General features: G+C 55.9%; 1 protein-coding gene across 1 annotated transcript in view; it reads left to right on the top strand.

Moving 5' to 3' along the window:
- The first annotated feature begins 414 nt into the window (after positions 1 to 414).
- The window catches only part of TNRC18 (trinucleotide repeat containing 18), an 84719-nt gene continuing 60851 nt past the window's right edge, over positions 415 to 24282 (top strand). Inside the window, exons 1-4 of the mRNA XM_034988302.1 lie at positions 415 to 736; positions 20956 to 21111; positions 23191 to 23316; positions 23735 to 24278. Coding sequence (XP_034844193.1) covers positions 565 to 736; positions 20956 to 21111; positions 23191 to 23316; positions 23735 to 24278 — 998 coding nt within the window. The 5' untranslated portion in view covers positions 415 to 564. The remainder of the gene's footprint in view (positions 737 to 20955; positions 21112 to 23190; positions 23317 to 23734; positions 24279 to 24282) is intronic.

Raw genomic sequence — 24282 nt, 5'->3', positions numbered from 1 at the left:
GCAGCCCGGGCGCGGCCGAGGGGCCTTCCCCAGTTTCGGGAGGACCCGTAAGCCGCCGAGCCAGTCTGGGCTGGGGCGCAGCGCTCCACCGGCCACTGGCCGAGCCGGGTCCCCGGGAGCCTGAGGCCGCCGCAGGGAGGAACATGGGTTTTTACTTTCCATGGAAAGCGGGTTACCCCCGATTTCACTTCTGGCCGCCCGATACGCAGTCCCCAACCCCGAACGGCAAGACGACTTTCTGAAACTTTGTCTCCCCCCCCCTTTCTTCCTCCCTCCCCCTCCGGTTTCTTCCGCGGCCCGTCTCCTCTCCCCGCCAAGACGCCGTGTGCGCCGCCTCGCGCAGCTCCGCCTGGCCGCCCGGAGGGGCCCCACCGCCGGCCGCCTGTGCGCCCCGGGCCGCGGGCCCGCCGCCGAGCGCAAGCCCCGCTGGCCGCCGCCGCCATGCACGCCGCGGAGCCCCCGCCGCCCGAGGACTCTGGGACTACGCGGAGGCCGAACTTTTAGGTCCCACTGAGCGAGGCCCGCGGGCCGGGTGGGGGGCTGGCTGCGGCACTCCCGCGGAGGATGGATGGCCGAGACTTCGGCCCCCCGCGGTCCGTGCACGGCCCCCCGCCGCCGCTGCTGTCCGGCCTGGCTATGGACAGCCACCGCGTGGGCACCGCTGCGGCCGGACGCCTGCCCGGCCCGCTGCCGCCCGGGAAGTACATGGCCGGCCTCAATCTCCACCCGCACCCGGGTAAGTGCCCTGCGCCCTGGCCGCCCCCCTCCGGTCCCCCCGGGATCCTGAGGAGGGAGGCCGGGGGGAACACTACTCGGCCTGTTCCTGGGCCTTCTCGGCAGGGACGCGGCACCTCCCTTGCACTCGGCGGGCCCACGGGAGTGCGGGCAGGCTCAGCTCCCGGGGCGGGGAGACCCCCGGGCCGGGACAGAGGCCAGTCCCGAGGACCCTGCGGAGAGGGTGCGCGGCTCGGCTGCTTTCCCCGGTGCGCGGGGTGCCTTCCCAGAGCACACGCGTCTGCTGAAGTCGGAGCCGCATGGGCGATCCCAACCCCAGGGCCCCTGCGGCTCCAGCCCAGGCTGGGGTTTTCAAAAATCTGGGCAAGAAAAGAACAAGCCAGCTCCACACTCCTTGAGACGTCCGTTCCCCGAGCTCGAAACCTCCTCTTGGCAAACGCCCTTGCCCGGCGCCCGTGGGCCCCGGTTCCGTCCCTAGCGTCTCCACTCGCACCGCGCGGGGTCTCCGGGCAGCCCCAGCGCCTGGGGCTGCTGTGGGGAGGACGGGGAGCTTGGTCTCTGGCTCGCGGGCGGAGTCCCCCGGGGCCCCCCTCGGCCCGCGGGAGGAGAGCGGCTGTCCCAGGACGCACGCCCCGGCAGGAGCGCAGCAGTCCCGGCCCCAGGAACCCCGTGTTCCCCGGCAGGCGGGCGGGCGGGCAGGCGGGCGCGCGGCGCGGTGGGGCGCAGAGGCTGGGCGGCCGCCACCCCAGAGCCAGGGGAAGGGAGCGGCGTGGGAGCGGATCTGGCCGGCCCTGACCGGAGGAGGGAAGACCCTGGGTCTGACACGGAACCACGAGAGGAGGTGGCCAAGAGAGGGCCCGGAGGCTTCTGCCGTTTCCCGAGAGGGGCCGCTCAGGCTCGCTAGGGACGGCACCCGGGCGGGAGAAGCTTGTCCTGGGCGGGCCGCGGTCGCCCCAGTCGGGCAGGGTGGGAAGGGAGACAGGGGACCTGCAGACCTGCCGCCGAAGGACAGCCGGTCCCTCTTCCCCGGCCGCCTCCAGCTTCTTTGCCTGGCGTCCTACGCTTCACTTAAATAAAGGAAAAAGAAAAAAATCCACCTCTCCCACATGCAGAGTGTAGTCTGGGACTCTTGCGATTTCTCAGGGAGCCGCCGACATGCCCCTCGGCCTTGGGAAGGACACCTCCGGCCTCCCCGGCCCTGTCCCACCGCTCCTGCCCTCTCGAGCGAGGCCCTGCTCGCCTGGTTTTGCCTCTCTCTTTGATTTTTCTCATGGAACTTTTCAGGAACCGGAGTCCCGGGGCTCGGCGGGACAAAGGGCTTTTGTGAAGCGCCGGGCAGGGGAGGGGCACACGCCGGGCAGCCAGCGCAGACATCCCTGCCCGTGGGGGCTGCGAGGACTGGGTCTTGGCCTCGGGGCGTGCGTGAGTCCCCCCAGGAGCTGTGGGCGCATTCCGCCCAGGGGACCGTGACCAGGGCTACGGTTTTCTTTCAGATGGTGCGCTGTGGTCGAGGGAGGGGTGCCGGGATTCTAGAGGAGGGGTCGGGGGCAGCCCTGGGGTACAGAAGGCCGCTTGAGCCATCCCCTTTTGCGCGCCCCCAGAGGCCACGGTAATTTTTGTGTTTGCGTATCTTTTGAGCTCATCTGGTCACTCCGACCAAGCCAGGGTGGAGGACAGAGTTCTTTGGCCTGGGAGTCAGAGCCTGGGTCTTCCTGGCTGGCAGGGCTTTCGCTGGCCTTCTGCCTTCCCCCAGCCTGGGAGGGGGCGCCCCATCTGTAGTCTGGTTCCTGCCTGACAGAGGCCAGGTGCCCTAATAAGCAGGAGTAAAAACAGCCCCTATGAAGGGGTGCCTCGGCCTGCCTGCAGCGAGCCAGGGCCCGGCTGAATTTAGCTGTAGTGGGCAGACCGCCTAACACCCATTAGGAAGACGGGGAGGCTGAGGCAAGAGAGGTGAAGAGCAGGCAGGAGGAGGAAGTCCAGCTGGAGGTGGCTGCAGAGGCCTGTCGTCTGGGCCTCCTGCCTTAGGAGCTGCCTGACTTCTGCGTGCTTGGCAGCCGAGGTCATGGAGGAAGTAGCAGGCAGGCTCTGGGAAGCGCAGGAAGGAAGGGCAGGAGGGGGCTGGCGCTGCCCCTTGCTACCCCGACCTTGAGTGGCCGCTGGGAGACCCTGGACCCTAGGCCAACGCCCAGAGCCCAGCCCTGCGCTAATCCCATTAGCCAGGAGGTAGGGAGCTGCTTTCCATTCACTGCTTGGGCGGGGTGGATTACAAATTCCTCAACCCAGCACCCCTCCCCCTCTTTCTTTGCTGGGTGCAGGTGCTAAATTTTCTCTTTCAGGCGCTTCTCCTACTTGGCAGTCAGCAACTTAGGTCTGGCCAGCCTTATCAGCCCTATCTTTGTTTGTTTTTGTTCTGGGAAGCCCGGAGAGGCTGAGCCTTGTGCCCTGGGTCGCACAGCGAGGCAGTGAGAGGCCAGGTTACCTCTGGACCCCTTCCAGTTGGCTGGGCAGAGTGGGTGGGAGTGCCTGTGAATCCAGCCCTCCTAGGCAGAGGGAGTTGGCCCTCCGGGAGACTCTGGGAGAGCTCCCGGCTGGAGGGGGACCCTGACTGGGACTGGGCTGGGACCACATCCAGCCAGGTGTTGACAGGGGTTGTGGTGAGGGAGGGTGTCCAGAAGATGCCTTCCTGCATCATGGGTCTAGGCTGAGGGGTTCCGCTCTTTGCTGTGCGGAGGAGGAGGTAAATAAAGAGTAAATGGGGTTTGGTTGGCCATTACTTTCCCGGTAACCTTGAGCATTGTAGTAGTGTGAGCCCTTAAATGGTCACAGGAGTCGGTGAAATGGACAAGTAAGTGACAAGCACCTGGTAGGCTTGCCTCTCCGCTTTGGGGTTGGGAGGCCTGGACTCAGGTCCTCCTCAGGCTGCAATTAAAGACCTATTAGCAGGATTTTGTACTTGGATGTTTAGTCTCCCTGCCCCCACTCCTGCGGCTGGCTGGGCCCTGGAAGATACATGAATGGGGGGTGGAACCCAAGGATCAGGACGGAGAGGCCTCGTACTTTGGACCGGCCAGTGGACAATAGGGGGCCACGGGCCTTCTCCAGGGTCCATCAGCTCTATCTCTGGAATCCAGCCCGTCGGCCTACTGGGATTGATTTAAAGAGATTAATCAGTGGGACTGGCTGGTGGAGTAATGCGATCCAGAGATAAAGGAGATTTGCTGGGTGCTTCCTCCTCTAGCCTGAGGCACAGCAGAGGCCTGGGGGAGGTTCTGGACTCCGGAGGGGCCTCCCCCGGCCCCCTGGATCTCTGAGCCTGCCTGCCGGTTCTTTGGCTGTCAATCCAAGCGCTTCCTTTCTTGTTCATTTACCCAGCAAACCAGTTCCAAGTTCCCCCTGCGTGCCAGGCACTACTCTGGCTCTGGGAATCCGACAATGACCAGACAAAAATCTTTGCCCTCCCTGGAGCTCCCGTCCTAGTGTGGGGGCCGGGCAGTAAGCACACAGATCAGCGAAGGAAATCATTTTAAATAAGAGATACAGGCTGTGAAGGAAAGAGAACGCCCAGGGTCTGTTTGGGCTGGAGTGAGGGGCTCCCAGGAGTGAGGGGCTCTAGGAGCAGGGTGGTGAGGTAGTGACGGGAGCCAGGGGGAGGAGAGGAGGGGGACCCTGCAGGTCCCCGAAGGCCAGTAATGAGGTCTTGGAATTTCACGCTGAGGAATGAGAAGGCAGTTGAGGGTTTTAAACCGAGGGAGTGATTTGAAGTGAGGGACATTTTACGGAGCTGGCCTGGACTCTCAAAAAAAGAAAAGTGTCCGTGGCATACAAGACAAAGGAAGGCCAAGAACTGTTCCTGATTAAAAGGCAGAAAAAAATGTGACTGCAAAAGGCAACGTACAGCCCGCGATTGGATCTTGGATCAGGGAAGAAGTTGCTCTAAAGGACGTCCTCGGGGCAATTGATGAAATTGGAATATGGGTTGTAGATGAGCTGATAGTACCAGATCAATAGCAGGTTTCAGGAAGTTGTTAACTGTACTGGGCTTCTGGAAGAGAATGTCCTTGCTCTTCGGAAGTACGAACGCGGGCATGTTTAGGGACAGGGGACGCGATGGCCACGACTGACTCAGGAATGGCTCGGGAAGAGAAAAAGTACTATCTGTAATTTATGCATGTATGGGAGACACTGATAAATCACTGACACGGAGTGACATCGACAGTGAGAGTGTTCACAATGGCTGGACCTAGGGAAGGTCATGGGGCAGGTCATCCTGCTATTTCAAACTTTTCTCCCAAGTTTGAAATTATTTCAAAATAAGCATTTAACAGAATTAGTCTGGACGGCCAGCTGGAGGCTGTCTGGGTAGATAGTGGTGGGGAGGCGGTTCAGGAGGGGGTAGTGACCAGGGAGGGAGGCTGGAGACAGCCAGGGTTTGGGGCCTTGCAGAGGTTGGGCTGCTAAGACCCACGTGGCGGGGCAGAGAAGGCAGACAAAAGCAGGATTTGGAGGAATGTGCAGGAACAGATTTGGGGAGAGGGCGGTGATTTTGAACATCCTTGATTTGGATGTGACCAGCTTGGGGTGCTTTTGTTCTGGCGTGGAGCAGACTTAGCTCCCTTCCCGTCACACAGAGCCCTGTCTTCCACCCCGACTCCAGTCCCATCGCTGTGACCACCCCTGTCCTTGACTTCCCAGCCCAGCTTTTGAGGGGACCCATGGGAACTGGTGTCCGGACAGGTCTTGGGCCTCCCCCAGGGGCTGCTGGGAGCCCTGGCCAGTGGTCAGTCCTGGCCCCCCCGGGCCGGGGTCCTTACAGTGGCCCACAGAGGCCTGGCATCTGACTCTGGAGGACTTCAAGGCTCCACGCCCCCTTTGCAGGCCACAAATGCACCCATCCTCTGTATCCGAAGTTCCTTCATGAGTTGGTGAAAGTGAACAAAACACCCTCTCCACGCACCCTCACAATTTTGCACGTTTGGGCCTTCACGAGCTAGCTGAAGATTCTACTCTGCAGTCTCTGGGTAAGGAACTGTTTCATCTGGAGGCAGGTTGGCCTAGGGGCTGAGGTTAGATTGCTGGAGTCTTCCATCCTGCTCCCTCACTTCCTGGGTGTGCGCGATCATCCTCTAAGCCTTGATTTTCTCATCTATGAAATGGGGCCATTTGTGGTACTGAATTCATTTGGCTGTTGCGACGTTGTTTGAATGAGCAAGTGCCTGCTGGGTGCGTAGCTTAGGCCTGGCCCTCTGCAAAAGTTACAGTAAAAGTGATTGCTGTAATTACTGATGACTCAAGTCATCAAGCTAACAAGTTAATTTCTTGTTCTAGTCCAGTCCTCTCCGGGGGCCTCTGGAATGGTGTATATGGCCTGTTGGGGGCCTGAGACTCAAGGGTTCCCACCTGAACCCATCAATTTAATTTCATTTTTCTTTTTGAGTGTGTGTGTAACAGATATAGTGTAAAATGCTTCAATTGCGAGTGTTTAGAACATTGCATATTTATTCAGTCTTGAGCGTTGAGAACACTGCGTATTTACAAAATGAACACACCCATGGTAAGTACCAACCAGCTCAAGATCAGGGTGTTTCCAGAATCCAGAAGGCTCCCTCACGTTTCCTCCTAGTGACTGTCTGCCCCACCTCCAGTATCATTCTTATTTCTGCTACCTTAGATTCGTTTTACCTATTTTTGAACTTTCTATAAATGGAATCATAGAGCAAGCCCTCTTTTATTTCTGGTTGCTCTCAACATTTTGTGTGTGAGGTTCGTCCATCTTACAGCGTGTACAGTAATTGATCTCTTGTTGTTGTGGAGTATTATACATAAAAATAGCACAGTTTATCCGTGCCTGTCAACGTTGCCAGTATCTGCTATGGATACTGTGGTTATGAACATGGCCCTTTGGTGCAAGTATATACACACTAATTTGGATATAGTATGTAGGAGCAGATTGCTCGGTCACAGGGTGTATGTAGGTTCAGCCTCAACAGTTGTGAATCTTCCAGTGGTCGCACCATTGTTCATTCTTAGCGGGAGCATTCTGGTGCCTCCGTGTCTTCGCCATTATATGATATTGTCAGTTTCTTTAGCTTCTATTCATTCTGGTGGTTCTGTGTTAGCATCTAATTGTATGTGCATTTTACAACTTTTTTCCTCTTTTATTTTTTTAAGTTTTATTGAGGGATGCTCTTCCTACTATAAAGATCCCCCCTTGAAAGTGTACAGTTCTGTTTTATGCTTAATATAAACCTTAAAAGTTCCACATCATTTCATTTTTTAAAAATTATTTATTTATTTTTATTTTTAAAGATTTTATTGATTTATTTGAGAGAGAGAGAATGAGAGAGAGCACATGAGAGGGGGGAGGTTCAGAGGGAGAAGCAGACTCCCCGCCGAGCAGGGAGCCCGATGCGGGACTCGATCCCGGGACTCCAGGACCATGACCTGAGCCGAAGGCAGTCGCCTAACCAACTGAGCCACCCAGGCGCCCCACCATTTGACTTTCAAAATGATGTGGAGGGGCGCCTGGGTGGCTCAGTTGGTTAGGCGACTGCCTTCGGCTCAGGTCATGGTCCTGGAGTCCCGGGATCGAGTCCCGCATCGGGCTCCCTGCTCGGCGGGGAGTCTGCTTCTCCCTCTGAACCTCCCCCCTCTCATGTGCTCTCTCTCTCTCAAATAAATCAATAAAATCTTAAAAAAAAAAAAAAGTCAAATGGTGTTGCAAGGATTATGAAGAAAAAACCAGCCATCCCCTGCTTCCTGTCTCCCTATTCTTGATTCCCTAATTTAAATCTTTTGGCTATTTCTTGTGGCCTTTTCATCCATATTTCTGTGTAATAACCTGTTTAAGTTGCTGGTTATTTTTCTCCATTGACTTGTGTGGAAGATGAAGATTTGACATGGACTGTCTGAGTCTTGAGTCCTGACTCTCCCATTTGTTATTGTGAGACTGTGGGCAAGTTTCTTTACTTCTCTGAACCTTGGTTTTCTCATCTGTAAAATTAGGGAAAATAATAGTATCTACTTCATGAGATTGTTGTGAGGGTTAAATAGTGAATAACGTGAAAAACATTTAGAAAACTATCCGGGATATGATAAGCACTTAGTAAATGTTTACTATTATTGTTATATCATGGCCGCCCCCCCGCCGCCCAACTATGTTTATTTTCCCTATCCTCCCAATATATGTGAAGTACAGTTGTGTTTAAACCAGGTTTAGGACACCTGGGTGGCTCAGTCAGTTAAGCGTCTGCCTTTGGCTCAGGTCATGATCCCAGGGTCCTGGGATCCAGTCCCACATCAGGCTCTCTGCTCCGCAGGAAGCCTGCTTCTTCCTCTCTCACTCCCCCTACTTGTGTTCCCTCTCTCGCTGCTCTGTCAAATAAATAAATCTTTAAAAACAAAAACAAAAACAACAAAAAAACTGAACAAACCAGGTTTATCATTATGGCTTTGACTTTGTAAATATTGTCCACATTTGAGCCAAGAAGTATAATAAAATTCACTTTTTTGTTTCCTGGAGTTATTAATTGCCTTTTTAAAAAAATTGCTGGGATTTCATAGAATCTCTGTCTTCCAATCTCTTAGAACACTTTGCATTTGGTCAGATCTGTATGAGCTGCTTATTTTCTTGGAGATTTCCTTCCTAGAGTTTTCCGTCTTCCTGTTCTGGTCTGGTTGGTTTGCTTGGTGCTTGGGCCTGTTGTCGAGCCATTATCCTTCATACTCCCTTTACTCTCCGCTGTGTTCGACCTCCTGTTTCCTGACTCCCTTCCTTCCTTTTTTTCTGCCTTACTTCCTTGTTTTGGTAGGAGCACATCCTACAGTGGCTTTCTGTGAAAGAATCTATGGATGGCATGTTTTTTGGAGACCTAGTATGCCTGAGAATGCCTTTAATTCTACCTTCATACTTGACTGGCATTTTGGAAATACTTTCCTCCTAATATTTGAAGGAATTGCAATATCACCTTTTAAAATTCCAGTGTTACTGGAGTGTGATGCTATTTTGATTCTCGACCTTCGTTTGTGAGCCTTTTTAAAAAAAATTCTTTTCCAAATGCTTAAAATCTTTTAGAACTACTAAAAGTCATGCTTTACCGCTTACTGACCATGTGGTCTTAGACATGCTTTAGTTGTGTTTTTTGTGAAATGAGGAATAGTGCCTACCTTTTCTATGAAGACTAAATGAGCTTATGTACATAAAGCCCAGAACTTTGGCACAAAGTAAGCCTGGTAGACAGTAATACTGTTAACTCTTCTTTTCATCATGGTTGTTCTGAAATTGTGCATGGATGTGCCTCATTGTGGGTTCTTTTGCATTTGCTGTGTTTGGTGCTCCATAGGCCATATTAATCTGGAAACTGAGGTCCTTCAGGATGAATTTTTTTTGGTAATTTTTTGGAATTGATATTAATTCTGTTAGTATTTTGTAATTTTCTTCCCACCACGTTTGCCATTCTCTCTAGTACTCCTATTCGTTAGATATTGGATCTCCTAGACTGATCACCTACTTTCCTTATACTTTTCTATTTTCTTTTTTTTTTTTAAGATTTTATTTATTTATTTGACAGAGAGAGATAGCAAGAGCAGGAACACAAGCAGGGGGAGTGGGAGAGGGAGAAGCAGGCTTCCAGTCGAGCAGGGAGCCCCGGCGTGGGGCTCGATCCCAGGACCCTGAGATCATGACCTGAGCCGAAGGCAGACGCTTAAAGACTGAGCTACCCAGGCGCCTCACACTCTTCTATTTTCTATCTCTCTTTGTTTCTTCTGCTTTCTAGGAGATGTTCTTAACTGTCTTCTAACCTTAATATTTTTAATTTCTAGGAGCTCCTTCTTAAAATCTGGGTATTCCTCCATTTTTTTTTTTATAATTTTTATTTTTTGTTTTAAAGATTTTATTTATTTATTTGACAGAGAGACAGCTAGAGAGGGAACACAGGCAGGGGGGTGGGAGAGGGAGAAGCAAGCTTCCCGCCAAGCAGGGAGCCCAATGTGGGGCTCGATCCTAGGATCCTGGGACCATGACCCGAGTTAAAGGCAGACGCTTAACAACTGAGCCACCCAGGTGCCCCTTTTTTATAATTTTTTAAAAAAAAATTTATTTGAGAGATAGCGAGCATAGAGGGAGAGTGAGAGGGAGAAGCAGACTCCCTGCTAAGCAGAGAGCCCGATGCAGGGTTTGATCCCAGGACCCCAAGACCATGACCTGAGCCTGAGCCTGAGTGGAAGGCAGATGCTTAACCGAGGGAGTGACCCAGTTGCCCCTCCTTTTTCTTTTTTTTAAAGATTTTTATTTATTTGTTTTAGAGAGAGAAAGCTCTTGTGGGTGAGCGGGGGAGGGGCAGAGGGAGAGAGATGGAGAATCTTGAGCCAGCTCCACGCCCAGCACGGAGCCTGAGCGTGGCTCGATCTCATGACCCTGAGATCATGACCTGAGCGCAAATCAAGAGTCAGACGCTCAACTGACTGAGCCACCCAGGGGCCCCAGGAATTGCTTGTTTCTTGATAACGTCCCCGCCCAGGTTTAGGTTGCAATTTCCCTAGCTTCCCACCCTGCCAAGGTGTACCTCTCTGGTCCCCATTTCCCCACTTCCAAAATGTTGTGAGGTTGTCTCCTTTCTATTCCTGTCTCGTTTTGTTTCCTCTCCATTGTAAACCACATGGCTGTCATTTTCGTGAGGTTCTGGCATATGGGAAAGGGTTTGTCATGACAGGTCTGTGTTGTCCCCACTTCTGGGATCCAGCCCACTCTCCTTCCCCTGGCGCCCGTGCCTGGGAGGGGTGGCCACGTTCCTTGGTCCCTTTCATTCACTCCCAGATTTCCTAGCTTTTGGCCCAGCAGTTCTAGAAGGCCCTCCGTGAGGGGGAGGAGAAAATCAATGGGGAGGTCCTCTGTAATTGCTATAGAAGGGAGAATGTCTGGAGCCCTGGGGCCAGGCTGGGGTGGAGGCATTTGCATATCACTGGCCCAGCTGAGGCCTTGGCCCCCCTGGGCTGCTTCGGGATTCCCAGTATTTAGACTTGAGTACCTACTTTGTGGGCTGGGCTTCTGGTTGGGGCCGGGCAAAGTCCCAGGCCACAGGGGTCCCTTATTCGGGGCTGGAAGTGGGCCTGGAGTTAAAGCCGGATTGGCCTTCTCTGGTGGCAGGGAGCTAAAGGATGCCTGTTGGGATCTGACCCCCTTGAGGGGGAGGGGGTCAGGGTTGGCTCCCAGAAGGAGGGGAGGGAGGCCTGGTAGCCCTGGCTGAGAGAGCTGGAGGACCAAAGCTCAGCAGTATCAGGAGCTGGAGGGGAGGCGGGCCGGGGCGGGTCCAGCTGGACTCCTCCCCTCCTGGCAAGGCCAGGCTGGAGCGGGTTGATCTGGCCTGGTGGCTCCTGCAGCTCCCAGGCCTCTGCTTGGTTGGGGGGAACCTCTGCAGCTCAGGACTCACAGCTGCCTGTCACGCTGATGGGAGCCTGGGGTCAGTGGCAGTGGCCCAGCCACAGTACCAAGAACATGCAGGGTAAGCCCCCAGCCCAAACCCCAGCCTGGAGCTCTGTCCCTCAGCCTTGCTTACCTACGTCCAGCGTGGGGGAGCCCTGCAGTCACGGCTTCTTTTCTTTCTCAATGCCTTAATTTTACTGTAGAGGCAAGTAAGGCACAGAGAGGTTGTGTTACCTCCTCAAGGCCACACAGCTGGGAAGAGAAGGGCTCTAGAAGAGAGGCCTGAGCTCTCTGCTGGAAAGCCAGGGGTTGAGGAGAGCTATGTCCTCGGTAGGAATTTTTCTTTCTCTTTCCTTTTTCCTTTCCTGGCTCATTTTAATTTATTTACTTGCTTCAGTTTGCAGATTTTGTCAGTGTGAGAGTTCATAAAAATTACTCGGAATGTGATATTTACTGTGTTAGGGTTCAGATGGGGCTCTCCACCCGCATTGACCTTTCTTCTGCGGATATTTGTTATCGGGGTTTAAGATCCACAGAGAAAGGAGCACAGATCATGGATGTACGGCTCTATTATTTTTTTCACAACCTCCCCCCCCCCCCCCCCCGCATAACCCTGGGTCACTGGCCCCTCCCTATCCCCAGGGGACCCCATCCAACCCCCAGAGATTTGAGCTGTCTGCCCACACACTTCATGTGCAGTATGAGGAAGCGTGCAGTGTATTGTCTTGTGTGTGTTTTGCTGTGAGACTTCCCGTGGCCCTGGTGCGGGGAGTTGTCTTGCTTCTTGCTGGGGGTGTTCATTGTATGACATGTCACAATGTGTTTATCCAGCTGTTGATGGTTGTTTTCGGATTTTGACTATTACTGGTGGTTAGACTCTTAAATTTGGACTGGCTCTGTGTGTTTCTAGGCCTCGCCCTTGGGTGCATACCCATGAGGGCACGGCTGGGTCAGGAAGGTTTGCACATTCTGCCAAACTGTTCTCCAGAGTGGCTGTACTAATTTATGCCTCCTCCAGACGTGTATTAATATTTAATATTGTCCCTCTTTCCTTGTTGACGTTAGCCCCTCTGGTGGGCGTGTAGTAGTTTTGATTCACATTTGCTCCCTAGTTTGAGAGGCTGAGTACTGGGGCGCCGGGAGCATGTGACTCTTAATGTCGGGATTGTGGGTTCGGGCCCCATGTTGGGTGTAGGGATTACTAAATAATAATAATAATAATAATAATAATAATAATAATAATAATAATAATAAAACTAGGGGCACCTGGGTGGCTCAGTCGTTAAGCGTCTGCCTTCGGCTTGGGTCATGGTCCCAGGGTCCTGGGATCGAGCCCCACATCGGGCTCCCTGCTCTGTGGGAAGCCTGCTTCTCCCTCTCCCGCTCCCCCTGCTTGTGTTCCCTCTTTCGCTGTGTCTCTCTCTCTGTCAAATAAATAAAATCTTTGAAAAAAAAAAAATAATAAAAAAACTAAAAAAAACCCAAAAAAGGCTGGTAGTCATTTTACTGGCCATTTTGATGTATTTGCCATCCTCCTGGTGCCCATTGCTACATTTTGTTGTCTTTCTCTTATTGATTTGCAGGAGTTCTTTATATATTCTGGATACAAATCCTTCCTTGGTGACATGATGCACAGATCTATTTTCATGTGGTGGCTCACCTTTTCTTTCTCTTAATGGTGTCCTGTGATGAATAGACGTTTCTCATTTTTTTTTTTATCTTTAGATGATAAGACGAGAGCAAGCAGGGTGGAGGGGCAGAAGGAGAGGGAGAGAGAGAATCTCAAGCAGACTCTGTTCTGAATGCGGAGCCCAACACAGGGCCCAATCCCTCAACCCTGAGACAATGACCTGAACCAAAATCAAGAGTCAGATGCTTAACTGACTGAGCCACCCAGGCACCCCTCTTTTAAAAGATTGTATTATTTTTTAAGATTTTATTCATTTGTCAGAGCGAGCATGCACAAGCAGGGGGAGCAGCTGAGGGAGAAGCAGGCTCCCCACTGAGCAGGGAGCCCGATGCGGGGCTCGATCCCAGAACCCTGGGATCATGACCTGAGCCGAAGGCAGACGCTTAACGACTGAGCCACCCAGGCGCCCTAACCCTTTGTGTTTCTATTCTTTTTTAACTGGTGAAGTGCGTACAAATTTACCATTTTTACGTGTTTAGGTGTCCAGTTCTGTGGTATTAAGTACATAATCACACTGCTGTGTCCCCACCGTCCACCTCCAGGATGTTTCCATCATCCCAAATTGTAAACCCTGTCCCATTAAACAATAACTCCCCACGCGCCTCCCCCAGCCCCTGGCACCTGTCCTTCCACTTTCTGTCTCTATGAACTTGGCTGCTCCAGGGGCTTCGTAAAAGAGGCATCCTACTTTTGTCTTGGTTTTTGTCTTTCTGTGCCTGGCTTCTTTCACTTAGCGTAACGTCCTCAAGATTCATCCGTATCGGAGCTCATGTCAGAGCTGCCTTTCTTTTTAAGGCTGAATCATACCCCGTTGTATGGATGGACCACATTCTGTTTATCCAGTGGATCCTTGGGTGGCTCCCACCTTTTGGCTCTTGCGGAGACTGCCACTGGGAATATGGGTATGCACAGACCTCCCCGAGACTCTGCTTTCCATTTGTATGTGTGCATGCACACACACACACACACAGTGCTGTGGGGATTTGGATTGGAGTGCTTTGAATCTCTCCACCAATTTGGCCGCAGTGAGCATCCTAGTAAGTACATCTGGTGATTTCCTTGGGAGGGACCCCCAAAAGCGGGTCTGTGCCTTTTCCGGGCTGAAGAGTTCTGCTGATTTGCTTTCCAAAAGCTGGGAATGGGTTGGCCCTCTGCTCACCCTCCCTGGGCTGCTTCCCATCTCGCTCCCGCCCTCCCCACAGCCAAACCCCAAATGTACTCATTCGACAGATGAAAATGACATCATCCCGTTTTAATACTTCTTTGTAATCCTAACGACAAATTTTTCACTGGATTCAGCCATTTACTGTCGTTGGTGATTTGCTTGGGATTCTTACTGAATGATAAGACTCTTTATACAGCGAAGGCTTTAACCCACTCTCTGGCTTAGATATTACAGAAGTCCCTGCGTCTCGGGATCAGTGGGAGTCTGAAGGTCATTTTATCCGGAGGGTCCTCACACTATTTTCAGCTGCTGTCATAGAAACGCCTGAGTCACATGTCGGTGCTCTGGGCTGGAATGAGCTCTTTTCTGGGTGATAACCCTGATTTGATCATGCTGATGAGATGCTCTGATAGCCTTTGGTGACAGGGTAAAGGATGCCGCCCCTTTCCGAGGCCAGAACCTTTTAAGTAGGAAGGGACAATGTATTTGTTCTGTTGTGGTTAGGGGGAGGGGCCTCGGGGAGTGAAAATAGGAAAATAGGGTCTAGTGTCTGGGTGGTGTGGCTGAGTGGAAGAGTGTAGATTTTGGAGTCGGCCTCAATGCCTCATCTGCAAAAGGGTTAAGAACCCCCCCACACCCCCTGCCATGGTTGACGGGGGTGGGGAGACAGAATGAAGCAAAGCCTTGAGGCCTTTAGCAAGCCTTATGCTGGCTGTGAAGTCTGGTCCCAGGAAAGACCCCCCCCCCCGCCCCGTTCTCCTTCCCTCAGCCCTAGCTGATCGTGACCTTGCCCAGCCCTCCTATCCATAAATACTAATTGAGCACCTACTGTGTGCAGGATAGGGGTCACTTAAACCCACATTGTAACTCAGGGGCCTACAAAACTGGCCAAATTAGGTCCACCTGCTGTTTGTTTTCTCCCTTAAAGATCTTATTTATTTATTATTTATTTATTTTATTTTATTTAGAGTGCTAGCGGCGGGGAGGGGCAGAGGGAGGGAAAGAATCTCAAGCGGACTCTGTGCTGAGGCAGACCTGACCTGGGGCTTGATCTCACCACACTGAGGTCATGACCTAGGCTGAAATCAAGGAGTCAGCTGCTCAGCCAACTGAGCCACCCAGGCGCCCCACCTCCTGTGTTTGTAAATAAAGTTTTAATGGAACAAAGCCCAATAGTTGAGGTGGTCCCAGGCGCCCCACCTGTTTTTGTAAATAAAGTTTTATTGGAACAAAGCCCAGTAGTTGAGATGGTGTCCGAGGCTGCTTTCCCTGCAGCCCGCAGAATAGGCCCACAGTGCGCAAATGACTTATTATCTGGCCCTTTCAAGAAAAAGCTTGCCGACTCCTGTTTCAGTGGGTGGAGGGGGACAATAAACAAGGAGCTACAATAAAGAAGGAACTAATGTGTATTTGGTATGAGAAATGGTGATAAGCACTATGGAGAAAAATAATTCAAGAAAGGGTGGGTGGGGTGGGGTGGGTTGCAATCTAAAATAGTGTGGTTAACAAAATAAATAAATAGAACAGCACGGTTAGGGTTAGCCAGGCTGTACTCTTCAAGTGTTACTTGAGGTGTAAGAGATGGGAGTTCACAGACAACTTGCCATATCTGGAGGGAGGAATGGATTCCAGGCTGAGGTGCAAAGGCCCTGGGGTGCAGCCTGCAGGGCTGTGCTGTTCTGTGTTCCAGCCCAGCCCATTTGCAGTGATAAAGTCCCTCACTGTTTACTAAACCTTTGTACCCACCCTGATCTCACCAAGTACCTGTCCCTGCTCCCACCAGTGAGGACTTCAGGTGCCCATTACATAGTCAGCTTCTAGAAGGGTCCCCAGGGACTCCATCTGTTAAGAGGCAAGATGCCCCCCCGCCAGAAGAGGTGGCCTCACTGTTACTCTGGGGGGTGTCTGCCAGCAGATGGGGATAGCGCAGCCCCTTACACAATGCGTCTGGGTGGGCTTCATTCCCCAGCCCTTAGCACACAGTAGCCCTACATAAGCGTTGAGGGAGGGAGGGATGGCCAGATGGATGGACAGACGGCATGATGGACCTTGTCTGGATTCGAGTTCTGCCTTCTCGTGACCTTGGCCAGCCTTGGAGGCCGCCAACTCCTGAAACCCTTCCTGTGTTCCAGGTGTCAGAGAGGGGGGTGGCGATAGCTGAAAGCAGGTTGGCCAGCACCCCCAAACTCCTGGCTCCCTGCTGTGTTCCTGAGGTTCTTGTCCATGGCTGGCAGTGTGTGGGGTGGGAGGGGCTGGGCTGTTGGTGGGTCTCAGTCTGGGGAGGGCAGGAAGGGGCACAGGGTGCTAGGGTCACCTTGCCCAGCTCCCTGCTGCTGATGCTCCCAGAGGGACCCTGAACCCCTCCCCCAGGCAGTGGAGGGGGCCCATTGTCCCGTAGCTGGGCCTCTGGGCCTCCTTTCTGGCCCCCGCTCCCACCCCGGGGCGCCCTTGTCCTCTCCTGGGGCACTGGGCACCAGAGAGGGAGAAGACCACTTTCTGAGTGCCTCCTAGGGGGTGGCTTCCCGCACTTTCCCTCTCTCCGTGGCTGGCTAGAGCTAAGGGCCCACCATGCTGGGATTCCCAAGCTGAGGGCTTGGGGTGGTAGTGTGCTTGTCACATTGCCTAAACATCGCAGTCCCCCAGGCAACAACCTCTGAGCCTCAGTTTCTCAAGTCTGTAAAATGAGGGTACAAGGTTCCCGCGCTCCCAGGGCTGTGGGAGGTTGAGCCAGGATGGGTGACCGCTCTGCCCCTGGTGCCTGCCTCGCTCTAGGCATTGGGGCGTCCAGGGCGGGGAGGCTGGTCTACCGGCCAGCGTGGCCCGGTGGGGGACACTGCGGTTTGGCATCGGAGGGGAGAGCAGAGCTTACCTGTGGTTTCTTTTTCAGTTCAAGGTGAAATTCATACTGTGGGCAATTGGCCATTTGAAAGTGTATGATAGAGTACTAAACAGTGCCTTTGTCATGGGCAGTCACCACCTGTCTGGTTTCTAAATTAAAATTTGATTTTAGGGGCGCCTGGGTGGCTCAGTCAGTGAAGCATCCGACTCTTGGTTTTGGCTTAGGTCATGGTCCTCACAGTCGGTGGATTGAGCCCCATGTCTGGCTCTGTGCTCAGTGCAGAGTCGGCTTCAGAGTCTCTCTCCCTCTCCCAACTGCTTGTGCTATCTCTCTCTCAAATGAGTAAGTAAATAGAAAGTAAAGCTTTAAAAAATAATAATAAAAATAGGGGCGCCTGGGTGGCTCAGTCGTTAAGCGTCTGCCTTCGGCTCAGGTCATGATCCCAGGGTCCTGGGATCGAGCCCTGCATCGGGCTCCCTGCTCGGTGGGAAGCCTGCTTCTCCCTCTCCCACTCCTCCTGCTTGTGTTCCCTCTCTCGCTGTCTCTCTCTCTCTGTCAAATAAATAAATAAAATCTTAAAAAAAAAATAATAAAAATAAAATTTGATTTTAAGGAAGGGCAGATGGAATTTGCGTAGAGCAAGCGGTCCCTCTCAGACCCTGACCTTGAGCAGTCGCTCTGCTTCTCTGAGCCCCAGGGTTTGTCCCTGTAACTGGAGTAAAAACGTTAGCCCAGCATTGCCTGGCACTTCACAGAAGCATTTCACAAATCACCTTTTACTCTGTGATCCACTTCACGCGGCCTGGGGAAATTCAGAAACGTGCCCAAAGTCACAGAGCAAGTGGGCGCTGGAGCTGGGGTTGGTCTTCCTGTCGTCCCTGGGGACCCCTCTGTCACCTCCCTTCCCATGGTGGAGGGACTGGGGAGTCAGAGGCCCCATCCCTGCCCCCCCTCCGGTTTCTGGCAGGGAGGAGCCTTCGCGGACTGTGGCTAAAGGAAGTCTAAATTAATTAAAATGTAATAAAATTAAAGATGTGTTTCCTCACCAACCACACTTAAGTGTTCTGCGGCCACAAGTGGCCAGTGGCTGATGTAGGGTCCACGCAGACATGGAGTGTGCGTCTGACACTGTTGGTTATGGGGCCAGTTACCTGTTGTGAACGGGGCACTTGCAGGAACACTCTGGCGGGTGCCCTGGTGGCCCTCCCGTGGCCGCCCCGACTGCTGGACTCCGGGGTCCATCTCTGCTCCCGGCCCAGCGCCCTGTGACCTGAGATTGTCGGGTGTCGTCAGGCCGACAAGAAGAGTCCATAAATGACACGTGGGGCAGTGAAGCAGTTTAAGCACGCGTGACGGCGGGCGCCTGTCCGTGTTGGGGGAGTGTTCGCCGTTACTCTTCGGAAGGATGGTCATTTGTGCGTTGTGGGTCGCTGGTGTTAGCGTCCCAGGCGTCCAGAGCAGGTGGCACCTCTAGCCACCAGGGGGCAGCCTGGGACCAGGGTGGGGGCAGGCCTGGCGCTCAGCAGAGGTGGGAGGGAGCGAGACCCTCCCCCCTCAGGCTGTGCGGGAGGATTTCCAGCCAAGTCTAGGGAGAGTCCAGTGGGTCCCCAGGGGTGGGTGTGAGGAGCAGCAGGGCTGTGGAGCTAGACTTTGAGAAGAGCACCGGGTTTGCTGGGGTGGGGGCGGGGCTTCACAAAGCCTCCTGGAGACCCTGGTGGCGCGGGGGCCCGTCCCCCACCCCAGGGAGCCCAGGCCGCATGGCCTGGGATGGCGCGCGGTGTCCTCAGGGGTCAGGGGCCGTACCTACACTCTCTCCTAATCCTGACATGTGTCTATCTGCCTTGGCCCTGAGGGGATTAGAAACAATGCTCGCGTCTCCGTCCAAAAGTTGACACCTGCTGTGTGCCCAGGCAGGTCCTGGGCACTGGATGTGGCAGGAAGTGAGGCTGACGGAGGGATTGACATTATCAAGTGCCACTGGTGGCGGCTTGGATGCAGTGGCCGGGAGGACCCCACCGAAGGTGGAAGCGGGCCGGGAGGGGTCCTCAGGGAGACCTGGGGCCTGGTCTGACGTGGGGCCGGCGTGCCCGTTGCACAGAGTTGCGAACCTGCGGTCTGGGAGCGGCGCACGCTGGCCCGCGGTCTTTCCGGGGCACCAGCACCCCGGCCGGACCCGGGGAAGGGAGTTTGTGCACCGTTGAGCCCCTGTGGCGGGCGGGAGCCGTTGGTGGCATCCGGGCACCAACGCCCCACCAGGCCTTGGGTGCTGCTGGGCGGGTTTCACAAGCCTGGGCAGGGGCAGGCCTGGGCCACCCGGCTTCCGTGCGGCCCGGGGCAGGAAGAGCTGGTGGCTGATGTAAGCCCTTGCGCAAACCTCTGGCTGCCGGCTTCCGGAGCCTTCTACCCGCCTGCGTGCCAAGGAGGAAGCCTGGGGCCTAGCGGGGCCCAGAGGCCCTGCCGCCCAGGCTGGGGCCACATGGGTGTACTGACCGGCCACCATGGCCCTGGGTCCCGAAGGCTTGGCTCTGGAGTCTGGTGAGGGGGCTGGGTGAGGCTGGGCTGGAGCGTGGGGGGCTCCCCAGACGCGGGGTGCTGGTGATGGCGCATGTGGCCAGAAGGTGTCCCCCTCCTGCCTGCTGTAGTCTCCACTCCGGAGGACCAAGGCGGAGGCCCTGCGCCTTGCAGCCTTGGTTTCCCCGCATGCACCCCAAAGGGAGTGGGTGGACATTCTGGCATTGGGTGCCCCCGGGAGGTAGTGAGCGAGCACCTGTTGTACACAGACCTGCATAGCGAGCTGTTGGGGACCCAGAGGTAGGACGGGGCTCTGTGGGCTGGGCCCCCCGGAGTCACTTCTCTGGGTCACTGCAGACAGTACCCGCTTCACGGGGATGTGGAGATGGTAGCCCGAGGGGGCACACGGAGAAGACCCTAGCTCCCGCTGGCCAGAGCGGGCTCCTGCTGGGTGCTTGGTGACCCTCATGCTCAGCTCTGTGTGCAGGCCTCTGCCCCTCCTCCTGGGGGCGTTGGGGGAGGGTTCGGAATCCCCACAGACTGTGGGCTGCTGCCGTGTTGTTATTCTCGTTCAATTCATGCTTCCCTCTTTGCTACAGTTCTTAAGTATTCCCATCTTGCAGATGAGCAAACTGAGGCCAGGGAAGGGAGGTCCCCTGCCCAAATATCAGAGGCCTCCCTCTAGCCCGTGACCTGGAGGCCTGCTGGGATCTTCCCCTGAAGGGTGGGGTGTATGGATCTTGAGGGCCAGAGCGCCTGGGTGGCCACAGTGAGGGAGCGTCCCTCCTGGCGTGGGCCTGGCCAAGTGGGGCGTGGCAGGGGTAGGTCTTTCCACCCAGGCCCCCAGCACATTGTTCTCCCCGGCAGCGGCTGGCCACCGCACCCCGCATCTGAGGGACCTCGGGTGGGAGGCCCAGGGCTCTCCTCCTTGTGCTCTCGCCAATTCGCTGTAGCCCTGGGATGTTTACTGGGTGTGTATTCCCGGTCGTGGCTCACTGGCTGTGGGACCAGTCACTTCCCAGCCCCCAGCATCAGCTTCCTCATGCCTTAAATGGGCGCATGGTTCCTTCCGCACCAGGCTTGCTGAGGCTGGCCGAGGACGACAACTCAGAACTCAGCAGGGCTGCTGTGGGGTCCTCAAGGAGGTCATTCTCTGACTCGTGGGATCCTCCCTGATCCAGGCGCTCAGAGCATGAGCAGGGGTTTAGACCCTGAGCCCCCCACCTCCTCGCTCTGTGGCCTCAGGAGGTCCCTGCCCCCAGCTGTGCCTCAGCTTTCATCAGCAGGTTGGGGGGACCGTCCCCTCCTGCCGAGCGCTGGGTGCCCTGGAGGTGAGGGCCTTCGATGGTGGTGGGCTTCCTTTTGGCTGTTCCTCTGGGGGCTGCACTTGCAGGTTTTTCAAGTACTGGGTCTGGTTGAGGTGACAGGCCTGTCCTGAGCCCGAGGGTCTGGGGTGGGGCGGAAAGGTTTCTTTGGTGTTCCTGCCAGTGTCAGCTCCAAGAAGTGGGGGGGGGGGAGACGCGGGGAGCGTGGGGTATTGGGCTGGGCAGTGGGGGCCTGGTGGGTGCCTGACAGCCCCCCCCTTCTCTCTGCAGGCGAGGCCTTCTTGGGCAGCTTTGTGGCCAGCGGGATGGGGCCCTCAGCCTCGTCCCATGGGAGCCCCGTGCCCCTGCCCTCTGACCTCTCCTTCCGCTCCCCTACCCCCAGCAACCTGCCTATGGTGCAGCTATGGGCCGCTCATGCCCATGAAGGTAAGGAGTGTGCCAGGTGGGCGGGGCTGAGGGCTGTGGGCCACTGTCCCTGGCACCTGTCCATCCTGCCCACTCCCTTCCACCTCTGGTCATCTCTCCTGCGGTGGTTGCAGGTGGGGGGCAAGCCCTGGTCGTTCAGCCTCCCTGCTGTTTCTCAAATGCTCAGTGCTTCCTCTGGTCACTGCCACAGGGCCTTTGCACAAGTCAGTTCCCTCTGCTGCAGCTCCTAACTTAACCCACTGTTCGTCCTTTAGGGCTCAGCTGACCCCCCTCCCCCCGGCCACCTCTCACTTGTGAAGACAGATTATTTTCTTACCAGAGTGAGCTCTGAGGGCAGGGCTTAGTTTGTTCTGCTCACCGCTGTCTCCCTGGGGGCCCTCCATAATCACTGTTGGAGCAATGGGACCAGGGCCATAGGGCTCTCCTTGGCAGTTCTTCAGTGGTGCTCGTAAATGTGGATGTCTGGGAGCCTTGCAAATCCTGGACCTCCCTGGAGCCTCACTTTTCCCTCTGTCAGTGAAGAGATAGGCTTGGGGGACCCTGAGCTCCTTCCCCGCCTCTGGTGGCCTTTGGATGCTGGGTCCTGGGAGTACCCACTGCAGGCTGAGGGCTTTCCTGGGCTTTTCACGGCTCACTGCCTGCCCACGTCCTCCTCTGTGCCCGAGTCTTTCCAAGTACCCGTCATCATGTGTACCTCCCATGGAGGGGGTGGACCTGCCTCTCTAGGCCCGGGATGGTGGGCAGTCCTTTGGGGCTGGGGTCCCATTTGAGCCTCCCACTTTAGCCAGCCAGGGCGGGGCTGGAGAGGCCTGAAGAACAGACGCTGCCTGGTGTCTCCGTGCCACCAGCTTGTGCCTCTGCCCTGACTCCTTTTTCTCCCGTGTTGCAAACACCAGTAATGTAGGAACGGTTACAAACCCGTGCACGCACTGCACAGCTGGACTCAGCGTGTCCCCATGACCAGCTGTGAGAGGGGGACTGCTAGGTCTCTTCCAGATGAGAAAGCACAGGGATCCCATGCGATGTTTCCAGGGCTGAAAGAGATCATGTGCATCAGGTGGTCTTGGTTATTCGGTGATTGTTGTTAACGCCATTATCAGGTGGTGCTGTGGGAGGAGCATGGGTCCTGTGTGGCCAGGGACAGGCCCTGGATCTCTGGCCTCAGAGGGAGCCACTGGGGGCGTGGGACCTGTGTCTCAAGGACCTCCGATAGGCCCGTGGTCCGGGAGGACCTTCCCCCACACCTGCCTGCTCGCCAGCCCGCCTGCCTTTCTGGGCCCTGCTGTGCGGCTCTTTGGGCCTCCATTCCCCATGGGCCCTCAGAGGAGTCTCATTTCTTTCTCTGTGGCTACCCTCCCGTCTTCTCTGTCCCACGAAGCCCTGATTGTGGGCAGCACTGGTGGGGAGAGACTAGGAGGATCCTCACCAGGAGGCATTCCTTCCTGGCCTGGGAGACCTGGCAGCTGCAGATGCTGGGTGCGCTGATATTCAGAGCAGGTGAGTGACCTGCTCGGGCTCACACAGCAGAGAAGGGACTCATTAAATCAGTAAACTGCTCCACCGGGTCTGTGTTGGGCTGAGGTTAACAGTCCCAGTGACTTCCATTCAAAGTCAGGCTCCTCTGCTGTGTGACTTTGGGCCAGTGGTCCTCCCTGAGCCTCTGTTTTCTCACCTATAAAGTGAGGATGTTAAGAGTATCTGCCTCAACAGGCTTTTGTTTTGTTGAAGTTTAAATGAGAATAGCAAAGGCAAAGCAGTGGGCAGCGTTTGGCCTGTGGTTAAGCTGTCCTCACTGTCCCCTGCCTCGTTGGATCCATTCTGATCCTCTTTCTGGGGGATTTGAGAGCCCAAGCCCCTGGGGGCTGCCTGGGCCTGGAGGGAGGCCTGAAGTGCCAGGTCTGGAGGGGGTGGGGGCAGGCCTGCCCTGGGTGGGTGGCTGGCCGCAAATCTCAGGGCTCCCTGAACGAGGGGGCTGACAGCTAAAATATTTTATTCTCAAGAAAAAGAGAGGGATGGAAGGAAGTTCCTCGTGGGAGTCCATGCGGTGGGACAGTTCAGTTTTTCTCTTCTCTCTTCCAGGCTTCTCCCATCTGCCCAGCGGGCTGTACCCATCCTACCTCCACCTGAACCACCTGGAGCCCCCCAGCAGCGGGAGCCCCCTCCTCAGCCAGCTGGGCCAGCCCAGCATTTTCGATACCCAGAAAGGTATGATGAGGGCGCAGGAGCGGGGAGACTGGGCTTGGGGGGTAACTTCTGAGGGGTTTGTCAGGGGCCCCCACCACTCCCCAGTATTTCAGGCAGCACCTAGCTCTGTTCTCTGAGACCCCTGCCCCTGAGCCCCGCCCCTGGCCTTCTGGTGCCTTCTAGGTGTGCTGTGCTCCCGCCTGACCCTCTTAGGCCCTAAAACAACCCTGGCCTCCACCCTTTTCACAGATGACGAAACTGAGGCCCAGGAAGGTTAGTCAATGGCCAGGACGGGAGCTTGTGAATTCGGTACCCTCTGTTTGCAGAGTCTGCCCTCCTTCTTGGCCTGGGGGCTACCGGGAGCCCCTCCGGGACCCCGCTTCTGGCTGGCCGGGCGCAGGGGGCACGCGCTCACGCCCAGACTCTCTCTCTCCCCCAGACGGCTTCTACCTGCCCGCGCCGGGGGCTCCGGGCGCCCTGCACGCTCACGCGCCCTCCTCCAGGACCCCGGGCGGCCACTCCTCCAGCGCCCCGGCCAAAGGCTCTTCGCGGGAAGGTCCGGCCAGGGAGCGGGCGGGCCGCGGCGGGGAGCCGCCCGCGCTGTTCGGCAAGAAGGACCCGAGGGCCCGCGAGGAGGCTGCGGGGCCGCGCGGCGTGGTGGACCTGACCCAGGAGGCGCGGGCGGAGGGCCGCCAGGACCGCGGGCCCCCGCGCCTCGCCGAGCGCCTGTCGCCCTTCCTGGCCGAACTGGGGCCGCCGCGCGGGCCGGGCGCCGCCGCCGAGTGCAAGGGCAGGAACCCGCCGCCGCCGCCGCCGCCGCCGCCGCCGCCGGCGCTGAGCCTCTGCAACGGCGCGGGCGACGCCGGGCTCCCCGCGCTGGTGGCCAAGGAGGCGGCGCGCCAGGACGAGAGCGCGCGGCTGCGGCGCGCAGAGGCCCTGCTGCCGGGGCCGTGCCCCTGCCCCTCGCCGCTCCCGCCGCCGCCGCCG

This window comes from Mirounga leonina, unplaced genomic scaffold (assembly GCF_011800145.1).
Source record: "Mirounga leonina isolate KUSES-001 unplaced genomic scaffold, KU_Mleo_1.0 Mir_454, whole genome shotgun sequence".
Taxonomy (NCBI): Eukaryota; Metazoa; Chordata; class Mammalia; order Carnivora; family Phocidae; genus Mirounga; species Mirounga leonina.
The sequence above is the reverse complement of the archived record's forward strand: the minus strand, read 5'-3'. Positions and strand labels throughout refer to the sequence as shown.